The 24,243-nt window shown below is 40.6% G+C and overlaps 2 protein-coding genes across 4 annotated transcripts in view; one reads left to right on the forward strand and one right to left on the reverse strand.

Moving 5' to 3' along the window:
• Window positions 1-11,502, forward strand: part of ADGRF5 (adhesion G protein-coupled receptor F5) — a 41,129-nt gene extending 29,627 nt beyond the window's left edge. For all 3 annotated transcript variants that reach the window (XM_041480817.1, XM_041480818.1, XM_041480819.1), the window contains 9 exons: window positions 161-379; window positions 1,602-1,754; window positions 2,968-3,164; window positions 3,603-3,782; window positions 5,231-6,601; window positions 7,551-7,592; window positions 7,691-7,750; window positions 9,607-9,691; window positions 10,515-11,502. In XM_041480817.1, coding sequence (XP_041336751.1) covers window positions 161-379; window positions 1,602-1,754; window positions 2,968-3,164; window positions 3,603-3,782; window positions 5,231-6,601; window positions 7,551-7,592; window positions 7,691-7,750; window positions 9,607-9,691; window positions 10,515-10,594 — 2,387 coding nt within the window. In that variant the 3' untranslated portion in view covers window positions 10,595-11,502. The remainder of the gene's footprint in view (window positions 1-160; window positions 380-1,601; window positions 1,755-2,967; window positions 3,165-3,602; window positions 3,783-5,230; window positions 6,602-7,550; window positions 7,593-7,690; window positions 7,751-9,606; window positions 9,692-10,514) is intronic.
• Window positions 11,503-11,632: 130 nt separating this feature from the next.
• MEP1A (meprin A subunit alpha) lies at window positions 11,633-24,094 on the reverse strand. The gene is made up of 14 exons (XM_041480821.1): window positions 24,026-24,094; window positions 23,917-23,941; window positions 23,772-23,819; window positions 23,078-23,118; window positions 22,893-22,971; window positions 22,455-22,572; window positions 21,083-21,258; window positions 19,182-19,403; window positions 18,097-18,246; window positions 16,541-16,756; window positions 15,195-15,653; window positions 13,639-13,809; window positions 12,868-13,075; window positions 11,633-12,501 (listed from the first exon to the last, which is right to left on the reverse strand). The coding sequence occupies exons 1-14, from the start codon at window positions 24,092-24,094 to the stop codon at window positions 12,354-12,356; spliced, it is 2,130 nt and encodes a 709-aa protein (XP_041336755.1). The 3' UTR covers window positions 11,633-12,353.
• Window positions 24,095-24,243: the final 149 nt, after the last annotated feature.

Below are 24,243 nucleotides of genomic sequence, written 5' to 3' on the forward strand. Positions count from 1 at the left end.
CACAATAAATAAAAAGCCCCCAGGGTTAAAATTTTAAGTGTTGGAGGACACCAAGGCTTGATGTTGCCAGCAACACTGTATTTGTTCAGCATTCATGATCATGCAAAAGCTGAGGAGCACTTCTGTCGACTGAGACATGGTTTTGTGTCTCTTCTTTTAGGCACCTACATCTGCACATTCTCCCAGAAAAGCCTGGACAGTTCTGCCAACATTACCATGGAGGTGATTTCCTTGCCCCTGAAGCAGAACATCCTGATAGACCCCATTTCAACATTAATACAGTGCCAAGTGCCACATGCCCTCGAGTGCTGCATAAGTGCAAAGACCGTGAGAGACTACAGGGTTACATTTGTGGTTCAACAAAATGAATTTCAAGTTGGTAAGACACAATAAACTTGCAGAATCATTAGTTTCACTCTGTGTCACAACCCAGTCTCTGGGTTTTTTGTTTTCAGTTGGGTCTGTGAAAACAAGTCATACTTACTGCTTTCATGACAACCCAAGAGCACTTCTGAGGGTGCAAAGAAAGGGAAATGGACTTTTTTTAGGATGTTGAGCATGCCTGGGGAACATGTCTGGGATTAATACTGAACTGAAGTCACTGCTATAGTGATAAATACATAATAGATAAACTCAACATTTGGTTTGACTTGCCAGGCAGGGAGAAGTGAGCATCCTGACCTGTCTTCAGATTAGAAATTTCTTCAGATTGGAAATTGCTGAATATCTTCCATTCTGCCACTTTTTAAAATGAATATGTTACTTAAGAAAATCTACTAATTAATGAAAATGTGGAGTAACCCATTAAGAATGCAATTCAAAAAACGACTCCATTTTCTTTGAGGATACAGGGAGCACATCTTTAACAATACAAAAGCCTAAGCTCCTGTGTCTTCAAATTTAGGGCAATTCTGCAGCTTCCCTGACATGTTTTTATATACTATAAGTTTTCAAGTGAGCTGCTTTTTATACACTAGAATTTTTTTGAGTGAGTTATAAAAATGTTACTTTGGAAAAAAAAAAAAACCAACAAATACAATCTACCAAAAATAACTCAGGAAACATGCGGGAGCGCAAAAACAACAGGTGAGTAGTAAAGCAGATGGAGACTGAGGAGGCCTTCAGAAGCTAAGAGAAAAGGCAAGGATGTTGTTGGAAGAGACTGCAGCTGGAGACCCACCCTCAGGCACAGGCATTCTGAAAAGCACTGGGAGCGTGGCACAGATCCTGAGTTCAAAAGAACCACGTAAGAACAGCCAAACGCTATCCCAGCCTAACTGAAACACCTGTGGTAAAGGCAGGAAGAGTATCCTCAAAAATTATTTTCAAAGCAAATTTTGGTTACTGCACAGTTAAGAGGGTTTGGGGAGGATTTACTCACACAGCAGTAAATGAAAAAGTATTGATCATGCAGCAGCTGCCAGATTTATTACGGAGGGAGTAAGACACAGAGGTCAGCATACAGAGAGGGAACTTTTTCACAAAGGAAAGTTGTTTTTTTTTCTAGAACTCACAGAAAATAAAGTTTTGCCAATGCTTTCTGCTGGTTTTACTTGACTGACCCCAAATCTGTGTTAACCTGTCTTCATCCGTCTGTACAGAGAAAAAGAAAAAAGACAATTTGCTTTGCTACATGTACAATCACACGGAAAAAGAATGCAACAAAGAGAAAGAGTTCACGGCATATTGCAAGTTTATCAACCGCATTGGACAGGGAGTTGACAGTGAACATATAAGACTGCACTTGATACCTGGTAAGGAAAAATGTTACTGTTTATAGCTGTTATATACGACATTACAATATCTTTGTTAAATCAGATGCCACAAATTCATCACCAGTGACATCTAACAGAAACAGTTTTTTGTTATCCAAGAACTTTTGTCTCCTTTTCTGAATGAAATTTTTACACACAGAGGAAAATATCAGTTTTGATGTAATTAAAAAAAAATAGACAAGATGCGTTGCCTTTGCTGTATTTGAGAGTGGACCCAGCATGTTCCACAGCAGTGACAGTTTAATCACTGCCGCAGGCTGCACCACCAAGCTTCATCCCCCGTGTCGAAATGTGGTCACGCAGCTCCCAGCTTGCACCAACCTTTTAGCAAGGATCAAAGACTGTGGTGCCTCATCAGGCTCAGGGAGGACAGCCTGTGGGAGAGCATTTCCACTTTGAACACAAGAAGGGCAACCTCTGTGAGGTGCTGCAGAGACCAGGGCAGCTTGCAGTCAGCTCTGCGGGGAGTGTTTGGTAATTAGAATTCAGCATTGCTAAATCCAGCTTTGATGTTTAGCTCTGACAAGAGTTTGGATATTTCAGCTCTTTTATTCTAAATTGGAAAGGAAGAAATGTTGCACATCTCTCTGATGCAGAAATGTTCTTTTTTCCACAGTAGCGGTACCTACAGTTGAATCACTGTATCTGACAGATTTCACTCTCTTAGGCAATAAATATGCAGACACTTTAATTACTTTAATCACTTTAATCAGCAGATACTTACTGATATGACTAAGCCAATCAAAGGCAATTAGCAACACCCACGGTTCATCAAAAAGTTGTTGAGGCTTCATTATCAAGGTCTTAATGAATTTCCTGTTAGTACTACAGCAGTACCCAGTACCTTAACAGAATAAATTTTGTATGAATTATTGTTCGCTTAATGGTCAATATAATCCTACTCCAACTCTGTCTAACCCTGTAGTCTAACAGATAAATCTAAGTCTTTGGGTGTTGGTTTGTTGATTTGAATCAGTACTCAAAATTTGGAGCTTTATTAGATTTCCTTTTTAATTCCCTGATTCATAAAAATAAGGAATGTGAGACATATACACCCTGAAAGATCATAATTAATGAAAACAGTAAACTGAAATCCTATTTTAAAGATCTTTGAACAGATCACAAGTTTTGTGGGGGAAATTCATTCATCTCCCTGCTTCTTATTTTCAACCTCTGTCTCCTCTCTGTACAGGTAAGAAAATTTCCTGCTCAGACAGCTTGGGCGTTGGAACAGAAAGGGCCATATTAATAAAGCCATGCTGTGATGTAAAAAATCCAAAAGGTTTTACTCGAGGCAATATAACTTACCAGTGCATTAACAGCTCATGGAAGGTTGCAAGGAATGACTGCCTGTCTGGACCAATAAACGACCTGCTGAGTAGTGCTGAGGTAACCCTCGTGGGTTTGGGGATGTTGGGGTGGGGAGAAAAAGCATTGGTTACATGATTTTTGCTTATCATAATCTAAAATATATGAAGCATTTAAAAGTTTATTTTAAAAGATATGAAGAATGTTTGGCTTTATTTACACCAGCCAGCAAAAGAGCCGAGGCCGCTCCCGGGACACGGAGGGCCTGAGGCACTGCATGGATAATGTCCATGCACACGAGTGCTCTGTTCCCAGGCAAGGTGACCTTGTCCATGGCATCCATGAGGAGCAGTTCCCAGCCTGGAGCGTTCCCCGAGCTGTGCTCAGGCACAAGCCCAGAGCATGTTACAGAGCACACCAACAGTGAGGCTGTAGGAACTACTCTGGGCCAGAGTCACCTTTCTCTCAGCCAGGTTAGAGGATTTCACACACGTGATGTGCTGTTGTCTTCTGTTCCAGTCCTTGGTCAGCAGCCCCGAGGCAAAAGCTCAACTACCCTCCTACCTTGCACAGCTTAAGGAACAGACAACAACGGAGCTAACCACAATAAACAATTCTTCAGCAAACCTAGGTGCAATTGTTACCATCCTGGATATGGTCTCCTCTATCCCAGCTGAGGCAGAGGAGCTCACTATGCAGGTAAGGTTTTATTTTAAGTCTTATCTACACCTACCAAGCCCTTTGGCCCCTTTTGTCAGAGAGGATGATGTTCTCCCTGAAGAAGTTTCACGCTTGCTTAGGATCAAGATCAGGAAAGTGTTAAGGGAATGAGATGAAGTGACAGCAAAGATACAGAGAGGTTTATGAAAACTCAAAATGATGAGGACAAGGAGTCTACGCATTAAAAAGAAGCTGCTGTAAGCTTAGCAACTAGAAACATTTTAGGAACAAATGGATATCTCCAGCATTCTAAGACAGGAAAAGACAAGGGATGATGGATAAAAAATTGGACATGACCAGCAATGTGCTCTTTCAGCCCAGACACCCAAACATGTCCTGGGCTGCTTAACAAGGAGTGTGACCAGCAGGTTGAGGGAGGTGATTCTGTCCCTCTGCTCTGGTGAGATCCCACCTGGAGTGCTCCATCCACCTCTGGGGTCCCCAGGGCAAGAAGGATGTGGACATGCTGGAATGGGTCCAAAGGAGGGTCACAGAAATGATCAGAGAGCTGGAGCAGGTCTCCTGTGAGGACAGGCTGAGAGAGTTTGAGTTGTCCAGCCTTGAGAAGAGAAGGCTCAGGGAAGAACTTATTGCAGCTTTTCAGTACTTAAAGGGGACTTTATAAAAAGGCTTTTTATCAAGGCCTGTAGTGACAGGATAAGGAACAATGGTCTAAACTGAAAGAAGCAGGTTTGGATTATTAGGAATAAATTGTTAGCTGTGAGGGCAGTAAGGCACTAGAATAGATTTACCAGAGAAGTTGTGGATGCCCCAAACCCTGGAAGTGTCCAAGATGAAGCTGGATGTCCCTGCCACCTGGAAGGGAGGTTGGAATGGATGACCTTTAAATGTCAAAACCATTCTGTGATTCTATGATTCCATGGGTAGAAGTAGGAATAAAAAAAAAAGGCTGAAATAGGAATAGGGAGAGTAAATTCTAGGAAGTGATCAAGCAAGGAAAATAAGTTGGATGTAACAAGAAATGAATAACAAAAGAAACCTTAGAAATAATTGGGAACCTTGATTATGAGGTCCAGAGGAAAAGCACTGCTCTTCTGAACAGAAAAGTGCAAAAAGGTTTGATAGTCTGTAGATAGAGAGCCCTATATGAGACACCAAGAAATCAAAGACAGCACAAACACTGAGAAAGAAAGGAAAGAAGGCTGGAGATGCCAATAATGCCAAATAATGCCAAAGTACCAAAAAATATAATAAAAAATAGTCACACAGCTCTGCTTTTGGAAACCTTAACTTGCAAACAGAGTATGCAGAGGGTTAAAAACTGAAGACTTGACATGGACTGAGCAAAATAAGAAAATGCTGGGCTTTTTCAAAAGGCACTTCTAGGACCATGCATAAATTACCATCAGAAACAACAATTAATTGTGTAGGATTTCAGTAACTGCATTATTCTGTTGTTGTTCCAGAATTTCTTATCCACAGTGGACTTAATTGTTGACGATTCCACAACTGAAGCTTGGGAAGACCTGAATAAAGAGAAGACGCGGCAAAGTTCTTTGTTATTACAGTCAGTAGAAAATTTTTCCTTGCGCCTCCAACCAGTTAATAACACCATTCCTTCTGTCTCTGCAAACTCAGTTCAGCTCCAAGGGGTAGTTGTCAAGGAAAATAACAGCACAGATTATAACAAGGACTTCCGCAGTGCAGGAAACCTCACAGTCAATGTGCTCATTAGTGAAACTGAAATCCAGACTCTAACCCAAAATTCAACCATTGTCAGTGTGATGTACTCAAAACTTGGACATATTTTGCCCCAGAAAACATTTGAATATGTGAACGGTTTATTGATAACAACAACTTTGAGCAGCAACAGAAGCCAGAATTTTGAAGTTAATATGACATTTGCAAAGAAAGACTTGTCTCTAAAGATGCCCAAGTGTGTCTTTTGGAATTTCACACTCAACAATCACAGGGGTGACTGGGATGATCATGGCTGCACACCCACAGAGTTAGAAGATTATGTCATTTGCTCCTGCAATCACTTGACATCATTCTCCATCCTGATGTCACCTGATAGATCCTCCGAGCTAATCTTTGAAAATTATATTTCCTACATTGGTCTGGCCATTTCAATCGTGAGCTTGGTGGTCTGCATCATAATTGAATCCTTGGTTTGGAAGTACGTGACAAACAACACGACCTCCTACATGCGCCATGTCTGTATTCTGAACATCGCTACATCCCTGCTGATTGCTGACGTTTGGTTCATTGTCACTGCCTCCATCACTGATCAAAACCAGCAGATGAGCAGAGACATCTGCATCATGGCCACCTTCTTCATCCATTTTTTCTACCTGTGTGTCTTTTTCTGGATGCTGAGCCTGGGCCTCATCCTTTTCTACAGACTGGTGTTCATCTTACACAACACGAGTAAAACTACTCAGAAGGCAGTGGCATTCTGCCTGGGATACGTGTGCCCCTTTGTCATTGCAGTCACCACCATCGCTGTCACACTGCCAAAGAACAGTTACACAAGAAAGGATGTCTGCTGGCTCAACTGGAAAGACAGCAAAGCTCTCCTGGCCTTTGTCATACCTGCCTTGATCATTGTGGCCACGAACTTGTTCATTGCCGCGGTTGTTATAATAAAAATACTGAGGCCAACTATTGGGGATAGGTCAAGCGGGCAGGAGAGGAAATCTCTGTTTCAGATTGGCAAAAGTGTGGCCATCCTGACACCACTGTTAGGCCTCACCTGGGGTTTTGGCCTTGCCACCATCATCAAAAACAGTCATCCAGCTTTCCACATCCTATTTAGTCTGTTCAATGCTTTGCAGGTGAGTTGCATGCATTTTTGTTTCCTCTATCGTGATTTAACATAAAAACTTTATTGCTGTGCTGTGCTTGGTAGGGCATAAGAACACCAGGGCAAAGCTTAAATTTGCCTAACACATCCTTATTCCAAAAGGGCTCTTTGGGAAATCCATTCCAGGAACATATTCTCAGATGCCTTAGCAGATGTGCCATATAGATAAAGCTGGCCTAAAGATAACTCCCTACTTTGCCAGTAGTTTTGGGATCAACTTCCCTGCTGAAGACCAGGAAAACAGCCCTGTTATATTCAGGTGGGCAAACTTGAGCATCCCTGCTTCCATTTATAGTGTAGCTGGAGGCATCATGTTATGCTTTTTTGGGTTCCAGTGTAAACCACAAGAAAATCACCGAGATCAGCTGAGAAGTGCTAATGATAAAGAGAAGAACTGACAAAAATACCATTGAGAGTTTTCAGTCAGTATGACTTTTGCAACATATTTAGGTGGTCAGGAGGATCCCAATACAAGGAAATTTCTTAAGGACAATATAGTTATGTGTACTCGCTCTTTAAAGAGAATTCTTAAGATTTGCCATTGTTAAAAATGGCATCAAAACTGTTTTCTTCAAACCAAACTCACTGGCCTTTTTCTTTGAACCTACTAGTTTGCCTGGAGAGCACAGGTCTTCCATACACACACGTCTTCCATACGCACACTTTCCTTTTTCCAAATACATTTAGTGCTACCAAACTATCTGTGTCAGTTTGTAGACCAGATCAACACAGAATTTAAATAGACCAGGTCTGGGGAGCTGCCAAATGAGCAGTCCACTATGTGATATGCAGTTAGAAAAATGCCCTCTATCAAAGAATTCAAAGTTTAAATTGTACCACGGAAAATGTTGGAGATACTTATGAGATATTGCAATTAAAGACTGGTGTCATCAAAATACATGTAATTATCTATCTCCTAGGGATTATTCATTTTGGTGTTTGGAACTCTCTGGGATAAGAAGGTAAGGATTCCAGCTATTTGTTACATTATGTCAAAATACTGTTGGAATTTGAACAGAATTTCTGTATTTACTGATTGACTAATTTTTTTAATAAATAGATACAAGAAGCCCTGTTGAAGAGGAATTCATCATCCAAATGGAGTTCACAGCAATCAAAGGTTAGAATCTTGACCTAAAATATATTTCAGTTACTGCTGAGTAGTCTAATGTTGTCCAGTGCACTTTAAATTCTGGATTATTTATTAGAACAAGTCAGAGAGGACACTAACAACACAAATATTATTATATCTCCTTTTAAAAAGTTCATTATTTTCACTATAATTGGCAAAAAATGAGAAGGCCGTTAGTGGACATTTGCTTTAAATTCCACAAGAAAGAGCCCAGAAAATGTAACTGAAACTTTTAGTTAGAAAACAGAAAATTTTTTGGCACTAGTATTTATTCACAACCTGAGAGAAATGCAAGTGACACTTGCATGAAATTATTGTTTCAACTCACACTTCTGCATTTATAACACCTTAACAAAAAATGCCAGGATGTGTAAGAAACTTCAAATGGTTTGGGTTGAAATGGAACCTGCAAGATCACCTAGTTCCAACACCCACCTCCCCCTCTTCCCGAGCTGCCAATGGTGCTGGCATCACCATTATATGACAATAAAGCCTGATTTTATATTGGTATCTGAACAGGGTTTATTCAGAAGAGCCTGTACAGGTATTGCTAAAGAACTAGGAAGCCGACTTAAAAGCAAGGATAATTAAGAAGATGAGAACACAGGCTCAAAGGAATTAAGGAGTCCATTAAGGTTGAACAGTCAGTTCAGAAGAACAGCATTGGATCAAAGTACTCCAGTTTCCACAGGAATTGCTGAAATTGGAAACTGCCCTCAGAGATCATCTTGCACCACATTCCCATCAGAGCATGGTCAGCTAGAGCTCAGAGCTGTGTCCAGTTGGGTTGGAGTAGCTCCAAGGATGGAGACACCACAAGCTCTATGTGCAGCCCTTTCCTGTGTTTGACCACCCTCACAGTGAAAGAGTTTCATCTTAAGTGGGATTTCCCATATTTCTATTTCTTCTCAAAGCCTCTTATCCTCCCACTGGGCACCAAGGAGAAAAGTCTGGCTCTGTCTTTACTCTGTCCTAATCAGAGACCCCTGATTATGTCCTGGCATTGGGTTTGTTCCTCCCCAGGAACAGGAGGACTTTCAACTTCCCTTTGCTAAACTTCATAAGATTCTTGTCATTCCATTTCTCCAGCCTGTTGAGGTTGGAGATTGAGCAAATAAAGCAATATCAAAGTCTTTGATTAAGTGTTTTATATGTGATTCATTTACCTTCTTTCTCTACCACCTTATGATATAGGTGACAATACACAACACTGCCTAATTACCCCCACCAAAATATAACTAAATAATGAAGAAGGACTGAACAGAAAAAGATGAGGTTTTCATACCTTTTTTTTTTTAAGTACATCCCTGAGGAATCCTGTTAAATTCTCCAACCACTCCAGAACCAAAAAAGAAACTTAATTTTAGCAGCAAAAAGCTCGTTCCTTCCTTTGTGTCTGGACTGCAGAGAGTTGTGTTCCAATGCCCTCTAGTGTGTCAAGTTAAATTTGCCTCGGATTATTTCAGGCTGTTGGCTGTCAAGAACAATCCCCATTCACATAAATCTTAGGTATTGTGGCTACCTCAATGGCCATACTGGCACAGATAAGAGAACAGGATCCCATACTGCCTGTTAGGACAGACTGGAGCCTAAGCCATCCCCCCGGCCAAGAGTTAGAGACAAACAGGTTGTGCCCTGTCATTTCTTTTAAGGTTGATCACCTCCATCACCACCATAAACATGCAAATGTGTGAACTTGATACCTCACAAACATCTAGCTTTGCCTTCTGTGGATTGTTTGCTCATACTAATGAAACAAAGTTTATTGGAACCTTTTTTTTTCCTCCCTAAAATGGGGCTACAAAGAAAGTTCTTTTGACAAAAAGCATTTTTCTCTCTTTCAGTCATCCTCCCTGAACCTGGTGACACCAATGCTTGCTATGAGCTACCCATTTTCAAGAACCTTTAACAACTTATGTGGGAAAACAGGTATGTGACAACAGATCTCCCTTACTGAAGCACAAACAGGATTTGGCCTTCACTCTTGCTCTCAGGGTCTGTTTGTCCTGATATCCATTAATCTACTTGTCTCTCCATGCATCCATAGATTGTTTTTAACCTTCTAATGCAAAGGAACTGCAACAAGTCAATTGTAGCGTAATGCTAGCAGTGAAATTGTCTATCTCTAAAACAATTATTGGATGTTTCACCAATTCTAAACCACACTAAGTGAGCTTTGTTTTGAGCTTAATGAGATCACGGCACAGTTCATCTGTTGTTCATGTACTCTTCACCACCTTGGAACTGTATTTCTTCAAATGTTCTCTGGCTGTCATTTTGTGGACATCACCATTTTAGTTATGACTTCATCTTGCAAAAAGCAATTCTGGAAATAACATTTAATATCTAAGTGTCCAATCTTTGTATCCACACATTGTTCAGAGAAGACAGTGACACTTGAGTCTCAGTTTAGAGCCTTGTGGCCATAAGAGGGAGGGAGCTGGGATTCATCTCAGGAGCCTGTGGATGTGTTGTGTTCTAGATGTGTTCCTGTGCTCCAGGAGAAGCACTAAGTGCCTCCATTTGTGTGCAAAAATCATTGCCCTGTGGCATGGTTGGCAATTCAGCTGACACAAGCTGGCTGTGTCACCAAACACGCTGAGGTCTGTGGTTGCTGGTATTGCTGTAATCCAGGGCTGCAGGGCAAGGCAGAGCCACCTCAGCCACCAACACAGGTGTCACTGTCCTTACTTTACAGTGACAATGTCCCAGGCTCTCTGTCCTTGTCTAACCCCTGTGCTTTGTTTTGCAGGCAAATACAGAGTATCTTCTTCCGAGCCATCCACCTCTTCCACTGAAAATACTTCCAAGGCATATTCCTTGCTTAACTGAAGCACTGCCAGTGCTAAATCACGTAACTCTGAAAGGACCTCTTCCAAGACACACACAAAAAGTTCCTGGGAGTCACCAGGAAACGGACTGCTTCTTTTTGACTAAATTGTGCCTTGGTGAATTCTTCTGGAATAATCATTTCTGGTAAATGTGTAAGGCAGGGAAGCTGAGAGAGGAGGAATTTTACAAGGTCTGCCAGTCCCAGAAGAGACAGGAAGGATTTGAAGGCCTTCATGTGCAAGAAAGGACATTGGGAGTGAAGAATTCTCAGCCCTTAAGTGAGTGCTTAGCACTGCGCAGTACTGAGACATGAATTGCAGTGCTTCACACAGTTGTTGTCCAGTGGATTTGGTATTTCCCCATCAACTCTCTGAATGATCCCAAAGGCCTGTGCAGATACACAAATACCTCACAGCTTCTCTCCTGCCCTCGTATTAGAGTCTGGAAAGGCTGTAGTGGTTTCCACTTTCCATTTAAGACTTTCTGAAACTAAAAATTTCCAACTGAGAAGGCCCATTTCAGATCTTCACTTTTGACTTACATAAAATGAAGACCGTGGTGATTCCTGCATGGTCTTCTTTCAGATGGAAAGACTGAAAGCTCCATGTGGCACTTTTTTGAAGAAAAGGAAGCTTTATGCCCTTAACAATATTTTTCTTTCCCTTGATGTGTAATGTGGTAAAACAGAGATGGTTGCTGCCCTGTGCCACAGAGGGGACTGCATTTATTTAATGCATAGAAATGTTAAGAATGCAAGGAGTGCCTTGTGTAAAGTCTGTATGTTTGGGTCTTCTCTCAGAGGAGAAACACACTTGAAGGACTCAGAGAATAAGCTCTATAGTGAATATAAATCATAATGTGCCAGGCAGGATGAATGGTTTTATATAAATTATTGCTCTAATACTACATTTGTGGAACCATTTATTTCAAGCCTATACACCTTTAAAGGCACGACTCCTGTCTTGAGAAGAACCTGAAAAGTATTTATAATGCACACAAATGTTACAAAATTTATTGTACAATATGGTAGAATCATGAAGATTTAGATTTGAGGTCAATATCAAGTACTGCAGCCACGTGCTACAGTTCTGTTTGATTGTCAGGGAATCAGGCCTGTATTTGCCAATGGTGAACCTGTTCCTGGAACTTTGAGGTGAATCAGGATGGGAAACTGTTCTCTACAGTTAGAAGCACTTATGATGGCTTGGTATGGGCAAGGTGGTATGGGCAAGGTGGTATGGGCAAGAGTTTATGAATTCTGTGTAATAGCTAATTAGAGTAAGTATACCAGCACAGCTCCAGCGAAAGGGAGTGATGCTGTACTGACCTACGTAAGTATCTGTACCCTTCAGAATCCTTGAGCAATTTTTGTAGGAACATTTCCAGAATCTTAATACAGGTGTTTTGGTGTGACTTTTAACAGTGTTTGGAGAGGTTCAACCAGTTATTTAGTCTAAATTTGAACCGTGGCTGAGAGTGAAGGCATAGGCTCTCAACACTTCTGCTTGCTATGGAATGAAGAAACAAAATTTTCAAAATACACACAAGAAAGGGCGTGTATAAATTTTCATCAGACAGCAGCTCTACATGACACACTTTAACTGCCACATCCCTCAGAAAAAAAAAAGGATTGCTGCCAAGCTGTTGTCAGAGCTTTTCATCCATATGATGACTGGTTTTCTCCAAATTACATTCATCATTTTTCATTGAAAATGGGTGTCTTATGAACCAGGTTGAAATTTGTGCCCCCTGCAGTTCTTTATCTTCTGGCCATTATGGAAATGAGGACGACAGTTAAGACAATGGTTCCAGCAATTCCACCAATCGACATTCCCAGGATGCTCCCATGGACTTGCCTTGACTGACACCTCTCCCCAGTGAAGAAGAAGGCTTGTCCTGATGGGCACCTGGGAAAACAAAGCACAGATTCAGTGGATCAGGAGCCTTGTCATGCCCTCACCCCAAGGTTCTCACATTTGCTATCCCAGATGAGCAGTTCCCCTTGGAGGGGTTCATGTCACAACATTCCTACCTTGTTAGGAGGCTATTTACACACCCTGCAAGCACCACAGGATGGGGCTTCTTTGCTTTATGCTGAGAAACCTGCCCTCCTGCCTGCTGGTAGGAACTAGCAACTGTGGTAAAGTGTTTTGTTTCTACTATTCCTTGACAACCTGGTGGCTTAGACCTCTGAGGTCTGCAGCTCTGAGTACTTTTTAGCTGCATTACTTGAAGAAGAAAGCCAGGACAAGGAGGGAGGAGGTCTGTGGTACCTGCAGCTTGCTTTTCCTTTCACATTCACACAGACTCCATCATTCTGACAAGGGTTTGGGTCACATGGATCTGGCAGATAAGGCAGCTGGTCTTGGATGGGCACCATGTCCTGGGCTGCTCTCTTCTGCCTTTCAAGAACGAGGCCTTCTGTGAGGGCAGATTGCACAGGTCCAACAGGAACTTCAGTGTTATTGAGGTGAATTATATCTTTAAAAAAAGGAGAAAGACATCAGAATAAGTAAATGATGCTATACGTAGCATGCCTTAAATCAGGGGCTCACAGGGTGCTTTCTAGACCAGAGGATGCTCCTTGTCCATTTTCCCTTTACAGAGCTCTTGCTATACCACCACAAGTTCTGTGTATTTAAACCATAAGGTAGAAAATAATATTGAAATTACAGAAGCTAGTTAGGTAAATCTGTGATTTTCTATGAGGTTTTTCTATTTAGAAATGAACACAGTGTGGGGATGGCCTTTAGTATGCTCGATGCTTAGAAATGGACATAGCTACTGGTCAGGGTGCTTAAAGGTATCCAAAAAGTTCACATTTCAAAACTCAGTGCCATTTAGATCCTTCTTAACTCACAATCACTTTAGTCAACCTCACCCACCTGACACTAGTCCTATTTCAGTATCCCATCAAAGAAATGCTGTTTAAAGTTGATCCCCATTAGAAGAGATCTTGGAGACAGGTGTCAAGAGTTATTTGAAAGTATGAAAATAGAAAGAATCACCAATTTTGTAAGGAGAGTCAGGAAAGGGGTCCTTACCATTAAATTCTGCAAAAATAATAAGGTCATCATTTTTCAGGAAGCTTCTCCTTCTCATCTGGCTGTGAGATATGAAGTTACTCCACCCCCAGGCTATGCTTCTGTTGCAATTGCACGACTCATCAAACCTTCCAGCAATTGATGGTTTATCCCATATTATACCTCCATTACCTGCAAAGGGAAAATGAGAACCACAAAGTTGTGCAGCTCAAAGTACGACATGACTTTTTCCTGCATTACTGTGTTAAAGGTGATTTATGCTATAAAATCAAGTTCAGGCCTGAAATTCCCAAACAAATCCCAGAGGACTGACAAACTAAAGGTGCCAGGTGATCTTCAGGTTAGGTCTGTATGAGGATTCTTAGTCTATGTGAGGCCACTGAAATTCCACAGCTTCTCTTTCACTGAGAACTAATCAAATACAAATTCCCTCCTCACTGTTACCAGCTAGGAGTTCCCTCCTGAGTAAGGAAACTCCCGGACCAGTTTGTACCTATGGTTTAGAATTTAGCTGATTTTTGTCATTACTGTGATTTTGTTAAACATATTCATATTTAGGCTTTAAGAGCTCCTACTGAAAAAGTATGTACTTAAATTCCACTAGAAAAAAGTAGAAAGTGATGAAGATTCATGTGTAGTATTTTATACTGTACCAAACTCAGTTTTGTCCCATTATTCTTATTTCCATAATAGAATCACAGAAAAGTTTGGATTGGAAGGTACCTAAAAGATCACATCATTCCAACCCCCTGCCATGGGCAGGGACATCTTCCACTAAAAGCTCCAAGTCCCATCCAGCCTGGCCTTGGACAATTCCAGGGATGGGGCATCCACAGTTTTTCTGGGCAGCGGTTCCAGTGCCTCACCATCCTCACTGTAAAGAATTTCTTCCTAATATCCAATCTAAACCTGCTCTCTTTCAGTTTGAAGAAAATTCCCTTTTGTCCTGGCACTCTGTGCTTTTGTAAATTGTCTCTCTCCATTTTTCTTGCAGGCTCCCTTCAGGTACCGGAAAGCCACGACTAGGTCTCCCTGATTGTTCAGCTTTCTCTTCCCCAGGCTGAACAATTCTGAATTAACACATCCATGAGAAAGGGTGAATGTTGTGCATTCAGACCATGTAGGCTGAGGTTCCCTGAGTGTGTTGAAGTTGACTGAGCCTCCAAAATGCAGTTTTAACTTAAATTACCATTTAGTAATAGAATACTGCACCCTGCTGTCATTCCATCAACCTGTGGTGATATGTCACCTATCACAATGGACAAACCAAAGGTAGAAAGGGAATTGCCAGCTCTTGGGAAAAATCTGTATTTAGAGTCAAGCTCAGATATCCCAGGGTTTGTTCATAATAACATCAACTTTATATATGTCACTTTTCATGTTATACAATCTTCCACAGGCAGGAATTCTGAGTCACAGAGAGAAGATGTACACAGGAAAGTGTTCCAAATTGGGAAATATGGCCAAATTTTCTCAGTTCTGAGTCCTACACTCAGTCCTCTTACTCAGATTCCTTGGCTATCACTGTCAACATTCCTCCAGGCAGACACCCTTACCTGAGTTAACATGGTCCTTGCTTGTGGTGAAGCTTTTGCTCGAGGACATCCTTTTCAGGACGTCGGGGTCCTGGTCCAGCACTGTGAGCGTGGCCTGGCGGTTCAGAGCTGGCCACTCCAGAACTGCATCGTTCTCTCCACTGCACAGGTGGAAGGCAACACGAGCATAGCCACTGTTTTGGTAGTTGGGCAACACGCTGATGCCAAACCCATAACCCTCAGGGCTGTAAAACCGGGGGCTTTCAACAACACTGATGGACGAGTTCTCAAGGATTTTGCTGAAGTTGCGAATGACCCACACAGCTGTGGGACAGGGGGTCTCTGTCAGAGTCACATCATCAATAGCAATGCCACCCAGTGAAGAGCTGGGGTTGCCCTTCAGTCCTTGGAAGAGGTAACGGAACTTCTTCTGAGCGTTGAGGGTTACGTGGGCAATTTTCCAGTTGGAGTCAGTGTCCGCTTTGGTAAAAGGAAAGAAAAACATTGCCATCAGTGGGATTAGAGGTATTATGAAGCAACTTGCCCCTAACCATCCATCCCAGCTGGATTTTTAGACAACTGGACCCTTCACAGAGTCCTGAAGGCCAGAGATCTTAAGTTGATATTATGACTATAATATATCCACATTGTTTTGTCATCTAAATGCTTTGGACATGTTGTACAAGGAATTCTTCACCTGTTAGGGAACGACAGCCTCCAGTACAAAGGACAACAGCCTAAGGGCTAAGATTAAACAAGAGGATGTGAATCAATGACCCAATGTGTTCCTGACACTTTTTCATGGATTTATCCTTCACTGTAAACTGCTGCAGCCTCATGTAGGCAGGTTATGATAGGCCTTGTGTTTTGACCACATAAATCACATGGAGCTCCAGTGGCTGAGTTTGTCCTATTTAGCAAATCATCCAAAGTGGGAATCCAGTTCACATTTCCAAAACTGCATATGCTTTTATATTCCCAACTATCTAAAAATCAGTCTGGGGTTCTTATTGCCTGCAGAGGAGCACAGGTGTTTTACACCTGAACAGCCCACTCTTAGATCATATAGCAGCCAGTGGAGACACAGTCAGCTGATCTCCAGCATGGCCTAGGGTCTCTCTCAATCACTGAGTGCAACATAATATTAGGAATGTTGTGACTTCTGCTGTGAAGCACCAAAATTACGTTATTACAACCCATAATTTCTCTGCTAAATGTGTTCATGTAATACCAAAATTCTTAGCTGTATTGCAAAATATTCTGGTAACTTTGGGAAAATCCTTTGGCTTCTGAGCCAGTCTTCTGCGTTCATGGGCAAAGACAACTTCTCCTCTCTACTCAAATATTAATCTTATTTCCAGAATTACCTTGAAAGGTTTGAATTTTCCTCATCTTACGAATGTTCCCAGTGCCATCATCCTCTTTCAGCCAGATGATCAATTTGTCAGAAGGACTTCCTGTGGTCCTGTAGAAGAACTGGAGGCACTGCTGAGTTCTCTTTGGATAAAGGATTCGGGACTCTAGGATTGCCACCTCATCTGCCTGGCCAGAGTTGGTGTTGAAGTACATGAAGTAGCCAGCATCTGGGAATAAAGGGTAGTCTGTCACTGCCTGTTTTACACATTTCCTGCAAAGCTGCATGGTGTAAATTCATCATTTCATCTGCACTCTTTTAGTAAACAGAAGAGTAGTACTTAACATGAACAATAAAGGCAGTGACACTTGACAACCATCCAAGACAGACTGGGATAAGAACAGGAGTAGCAGTTCAGCATATATATGGAATTCACTGCTGTCAGCTCATGTCAGTTTTGCATTAGTTTGTCTAATTGGAATTTGGATTCCTCAGGAATGTCAGAGATATATGAAGCAGAGAAATCAGTGTTTACCACAAGCAATTAGAAGATACATTTTTTTTTACTTGATTTATACTGAAGATAATCTAAAAATGAGATCTTAGAGGTCATGTGCTATATTACCTTGTAAAGAGTAAGATAATTTCTTATGAGCAATAAGGATAATAAACAGGGGTTGGACACAAAACACTGTCCTGATCTTGAACATGCAGAAGGTCTTTTTTTACAGCTTGCCCAAACAATTCAAAACTCAATGACTGACCATAAGAAAATTACTTAAGAATTCCTGCTCCTCTATTATTGAAATGTTCTTTACTTTAGTTTTGAAGTGTCTACTTTTATCCTTATATTTACAAGGATTCACCATTTGCACCCCTATCATATCTTGGTATCACACAAAGTTGTCATGTCTTATCTATATTGTGTTGCTTTTTAGTTATTTAATTTAGTCAATGATTAAATAAATAAGTTAATTTTTTTTAGCTGTTGTGTGAAAGTTCCATGGACTCTTGTCCAAGATAACATATCTTAGAATCACCGTCTTAGGATGGTTTGGGTTGGAAAGAACAAGATCATCTTGTTCCAACAGTTATACCTGCAGCTGCATAAAGGTAGTGCAGCTTCCTGCAGGCTTAGTGAAGGGTCTTGAGCTGTTTGTCAGGTTCTCTCTAACCAGGCAGGGGAATTATCTTCATTCCCTTCCACATGGTATTTGCAGTCTTTGCAACTTTCTTCTATTTCCAGAACTATAATTCCACAAGCTTTACTTCACATTTGCATTGCAAACACAACATTTATGAGTGGCTACAAGTGTTTGATTCTTATCATGAAGTGATATAACTCTTACACAGACTTTGGAACTTGCAGTAAATTGTTTTCCTGGTTATATTTAAAAGACCTCTAGGTAAGATTGTTCTTTGTCTCCTTCAATATTGCTGGTGTGGAGAACATTCCACTACATTGAAAAAGTTTAGTGTCCAGAGTCTTTACAAACTTCTCTGAACCCATCATTGTCATCAACCCTGGAGAGAACTCAGCTCAGAAAGTGCTTTGTTCCTTTCTTTTACCTCTACAGCGCCCAGAAAGTGTGTGGTCCTCCTGCCCCATCACACTGCCCTGTTGGTGGACCCAGTCTTGATCATGCTTGGTGCCCTGGATCATACCACAGATGTTTTCAAGCTCAAAAGAACACTGGTCCAAAAAGGTGTGAGTTGAAGCTGAAAAAAATACACATATGGTCACCTCAGAGTGAGCTACTAGCTCATAAAAATTTCTGTTTAATTTTGGGGGGTTTGTTTACGGTAGTATAACCATCTTGTAGAGAAGACAGCCCTCACGTTAGCAGATGTGAGCCCAATGACTCAAAAGAGGAAATTGATTCCTGGAGGGATTCCTTGGATAAAGACAACAATCTTTCACCTCTTTGCAGAAGGTTAATAAGCCCCATGTGGCAGTGACAGATGGTGACTGTCTTGGTGCCTCTTTGACAGCCTTGGTGTATTTAACCATTCTTCAGCTGAGGTTATTGTTCTTCATAACAGTTCTCTCATTGATTAACTTGAGCTCTGGCCTTCCACTCCAAGCAAAGTCCACCCAGTTACCTTTGGCTGGTTCAGCTGAGTTTGCCTTCAAGGTGATGCTTCTGCTGGCAGCACCAAGGGGACAATAACTTCTCGTGAACAACTGTGATCAGTGATAACATCTTCAACCAGCTCAGCAAACACCTAGGCAGTGTGGGACTCTAGACCCAGCCAATCTCAGGTGCAAAATAATCTGATTAAGTCCAAATGTCAGTAAAAGAGGACAAAGTGCAGTTGCATTCACCTCAAAAAAGGACAACAAGGCTGCCCACACACCACAGGCAAAACATGACCACAGGTCTGAACTGCTGGAAGCAGCATGGAAGAAAAAGTGTGGATGGTTTGATTTTCCTTGACTAATCTTTCCTAAAATACTGACAGTGAGAAAAGCCAAAAAGGGTTGAGAAGGGAACAAACTGATTGTATTTATCTGGACATCACAGGTCCTGTCCCATACCTCTTCAAGCACATTTGAGAAGAGTTTTTGTGAGTTTAGAGACATAAGGGAGGTGAACCAGCCTGGCTCAAGTATAACCAAGGAAATTGTTTGCCATGGTTAAATTCTGACTTACTGCAGTTGTACATGCGATTCAGTCTTTCCAGGTCAATGGCACTGAGGTCTAGACGTTGTCCAATTATGTCATCAAACGCTGGTATCTTTGCTGTGATGGTGGGGACACTTTCATTTTTGTTAAATGAAAGTGGTTCATAGTGCATCAGTGATTCGTAGTCATAGGGGGTGTTCAGATCAGTGATGTAGGTGTCGTCATACTTTGCAAAATTGTGCTCTTTGCCTGGTAAAAGAACAGAAAAGTGCTTCCTTTTTAGAGAAAATGGAAAGGAAATGGCATTACCATGTCCCCTTCAATACAGTTTTCTAAGACACAAATTATATACCCCAAAGCAATTATTTCACAACCAAATATTAAAACTTAGCAAGATTTGTGTTTGTCATTTGGACAACAAAGCAGTGCCTTTGGATTGCAGTTCTGTGCTCTAACAGGTGACTTCAGTAAATTCAAAAATGAATATCAGTGAGCTGTAAAGAATGGGATACATAGGAGGTTAGATTAGAATTAATAGGAATGGTTTAATAGTAATGATCCTGAAGGATTCATTTTAAGGATTAAAGTACTCCATTCCAGAATCTGTGAATATTGATGCAAATATTTCCCAGGTATTAGATCATATATGAAGAAGAAGAGGCCCTGAAACTCATAAAGGAAACAAATATGACAGCCTGGAAGTGTCTTCAGGTTCTGTTCTTCTTTGAAATAAATAATGCCCTAGCAATCTCTGGAGAAAAAAGAAAGATATTTTTACCCTAGATTTACAATACTGATATGATATTTCTATTGAAATGGCTTTTGTAAACATGTTTCACATGGTTTCTTGGTGAAGTAATTTGTACTTAGAGAAAGTTTTTCATTATGAAGGTGTCTGCTAGGGCAAAGAGAGGGAGCCATTTCACATGCTTTGGTATAGAAGTAAAAAGAGCTTGCCAGCATTTACAATTGCAAATAATGCTTTCAGCATATTTGGCATTCTTTTTCAAAGACAAAATAGCACATGACTGTGCTGGTGGGTAATTACACTTTCTCTGCTTAACAGCTGCCTTCCCCTTCTGCAAATCACAAAGGTCTTCAGTTCAAGGCTTGAGATTATGTAAGAGCTTAGAATTGTTTTCTTACAGAGACTTGAATTGCACCTTTTATCAAAATTTTTTTAAAACTCCTCTTCTAGTCACTCCTTTTCAAATATATCATTGCTATGTAATACAGAATCAAATCTCACAGGGGACAACAGGAAAAACTGTCTAGGGATCAGGGGGACTGTGAAGAGTTTGCTGAAACTCATAAAGCTCCTGAATATGGTCATACTAAAACTGAAGGCAAGAACCTGCAGATACACCTGGGTAGGAGAGAGCAGGACAGAGCCTTATTTTATATTTCTCATCCGATCTAATAATTTTAAGGGTTTTTTCCTGCGCAAAGTGAATATTTTCAGTTTCAGAAAAGCCTGAATCTGAATATAAAAACCTTTCAGATTTTGAAAGGATCTTTGCCTACAGAAGAGCTACCTCAAAACTCATAATCTAAATAAGTTTACAATTTGCATTACATGATTAAAGGAAACAGATTCATAGACAGGAAGTAATTAGTTTAAAATAAGTTTTAGTAATTACTTTAAAATAAATCCAAGAGCCAAGGGGAAATAAAAGTCCTGATTTCCAAGCAGGACTCTCCATTCTGGCCTTAAACAATGTCCGGGTTTGACTAGAAAAGTTGCACCAAAATTTCTTAATATACAGTGGTCTCAGGTGTTGCCCACTGAAATTTTCTAAATTTTCTAAAATTCTATCCTTAGGAAGGTCTCTTTAAATCTAGAAGTGAAAATGGGATATTGATAAATCTACACTTTGCAAAAAGTGTAATTTGAACAGCAAAAATCTAACTTGAATGTTAAAACCCACCTTCAATAATTTCATCCCACCAGATATTCACGTAGTCATCCCGGTCCATCCTTGACTGCTCATGGTAAAATCCTAAAGCGTGCAGGATCTCATGTTCCACAATTGCTCTGTAGTCACACCTTGACCCAATTGAGAGGTTCTGTCCAGTCTGCAGGTCCCCCACCATGGACCAACACCTGAGAAAAAGGGAGAGCTTACTCTCTGTCCAGTAGTTTTCTTCTCTGTGTTTAACTTTTCAATCTGCTCACTGGATTTAGAGTAAGATTGTAAAAGTTTTTAATATGGAAGGAGTCACATAAATCATTATTTGGATGCTGACCATGTACCTTGATACCCTAAAAATACTCTAGCCTGAAAGCAGACTAACCCCCAGAAACTATCACTTCATTACTTATCCTCTCTGGCAGGGAAGATCACCCTGCATTTTGGAAAGCCACAGAAGTTTCGTCCTGCATCAGCTGCCATTTGGCCAAGAAACATGAAACACAGAACCTACATGAAAACAGTAAATTCATTGAAACAGGCTGAGCTTTTTTGCCATAACTTGGGCTAGAGAAAGGACTCAGGAGTATTTAGAACAGCAACATTTAGTCTTTTTTAACAGCAACCATACTTTTCATTGGCCAGAGGTATGAAAGTACATTTCTAGTATTAAGATCTTCAACATTGACTTGTCAAAAATCATCGTGCTTGCAAACTTGTAAGAGAAGTGTCATAGGACACTCAATGAAGAGCTGAAGGCAGAAACATGAACTTTTGGGAAGACAAGAAGTATTCATAGCTGATACAGTGAGAAGATTTTTGTGCATTTCTACATTTTCTTTCATAACATACTTAGATGTAGGAAATAAATCCTTTCAGTTCTTGAAAACTTGAATCTCTGTGCATAAAACACTTTCAGATTTTGAGAGACTATTCTTTAAAGAGCCATGTCAAACCAATAGAAATATTATAATAGATTGTATTTCCATTGTCTTTTTTCTTTTCCTTTTTTTTTTTTTTTTTTTTTTTTTTTTTTGGTCTGTCTTCCAAAAAATTCCAGACTTAAATTCTAGCTATTTACATTCTTGGTAAGTTAAAAGGATGTACATGGAGGTCTTCATCAAAATGGAAAACAACCCTAGATGGAATAGTGGAAGTAGTTGATGAAAACCCAGTGAGGCTGGGTTTCACCTTCAGAACTCATCCTCCAAATAACAGTCAGCAGAGGGAGCAGCTGCTTGCAAGCTTTTTGTCTAAGAATCTGATTTGTTTTCCTGGTGGCCTCTTTTTCTCTGCTGACAGCAAACCTTTAGACTGCTGCAGTCAAATGGAATGAGTTCCCAGCTGAATCTCCACGGCAAAACTAAACAGAAATTGCTATTATCCTTACCCATCTTGCTTGCTAAAAAAAATGTAGGTTCTTTCTCCTTCATAAGGCTTGAAATCAATGCAGGACTTCAGGCGGAACATTTCAAATGCCTGGAGAATGACCGCTTTGGCATTCAGTTCTGGAAAACAAGGACAGAACCTTTCATACATTGCAGTTTGTTCATCTTGGAGACATCAGATATGTACAGATACACATGTGGAACCAGAGGAAAAATGATTGAAAGGAGAAACTATTGAATTTGATTAAATTGTGGTTTGCTATGTTAGCTGTAGAAGAAACAAAAACAATTTTGATATAAACAAGACTACAATAACTAGTTATTAGTGAAGTTTAATATTTTTAATTTGAAACAGTTCTGGAAAAGGCAAATTTTTTATCACAGTGACTGTAGTGCAAATAAGGATTGGAGATAAAATCTGAATAAAGTGTCTGCATTACCTAGGTCATCACCCAGAATATAGGGAATGGGGAACTTCCATCTGTAGGTCTCATTTCTTAAGGCATTTCGCTGATTTTTCTGAAAAGAGAATTAACAGCTGGTGATGTATCTACTGTAGGGAGATGAGTTGATTTGTAGCAAAAATTCAATAACGACAAGTGACAGAAAGCTTTTAATTACTTACAGGGAGCAAGATATCACCCTGAAAGAGGTCCAGTCCAGCAGCTGAAATGGAATTTAATCAAAGATGGTGTCAACGAATTTCAAAAATATTTCATTTCATAAACCACATTGAACCTGCTTATACAAAGTTAATGTCCTTGGGCATCTACAGAAAATAAATAAGGACCAGCCGCTGTACACTGAGTTACAGGTAATAATAAAAGTAACAGCAGTTTCTAGTTTCAACTCAATATTTACTTCATGGCAAAGTCTTCTTGGCAGCGGTGGCACAATTATCCATGATCACCTTTGATGAGCTCTGCTTGCTCTCAGGCAGTGACAAGAGTCACACAATGGGACAGCGATCAATAAACATCTAAGTTGTTTTCCATGTTTGCATGGATTTATAAAAATCATATAGAGATGGACAGAAAATGCAGTTGGCACTGACGAGTCCTTCTGAATCATAGAGTGCTTTTCTGCCTTAGCATCACAGGTCTGTCCAAAATTCAGAAACAAAAGGTATCTGCATCCCTTGTTCACAAAGAGTTACAGTCCTGGAAATATTCAGGTGTCACAGAGAGCTCTGAGCTCACTTGATTTTAATTCTCCTGTTACCATGAGCCACCTGACCATCAGTCTCCTTTACAACACTGAAAATTCAGCATTATGCTCACAACTCTTCAGGCCTCATGAGAATTTAGGTGTGAACTCACCCAAGTTGATTTGGGGAATATCTTTGAATATCTCCCCAGCTCCAGCATCTGCAAGACAGCCAAAACATAAAGTGTTCGGATGTGGTGGCTCACAGCAAGTAGAAGGAAATGCTTCAAAACTCAAACCAGCTCACACAGCACTTACCAGCTTCACTGGAGAGCTGTCCCACCTGGAGGAGAATAGAATACAACCAGTATAAGGTATGAGATGCCTCTGGACTGATAGGAGCCTGTAGAAATCAGGTTTTACTTACAGAGACTGGAGAACCATAGACAGAACACAGCAGAAGTGTCAGGCTGAGTGGGAAGATGCTGGAGCCCATTTTTGCAGTGGGAACAGAAGATGGTCTCTCTCATCTCTGGCTCTATATAGGGCACGTTGCTGAGCTTTCCATGGAGCATCAGCCAATGAGCATCAGCCAATGAGTCTTCTCCAGTCCACCTTTGAGACATGGTTATAACAGTTAGATTT

Source organism: Pyrgilauda ruficollis, unplaced genomic scaffold, assembly GCF_017590135.1.
Source record: "Pyrgilauda ruficollis isolate IOZ18807 unplaced genomic scaffold, ASM1759013v1 scaffold54, whole genome shotgun sequence".
NCBI lineage: Eukaryota > Metazoa > Chordata > Aves > Passeriformes > Passeridae > Pyrgilauda > Pyrgilauda ruficollis.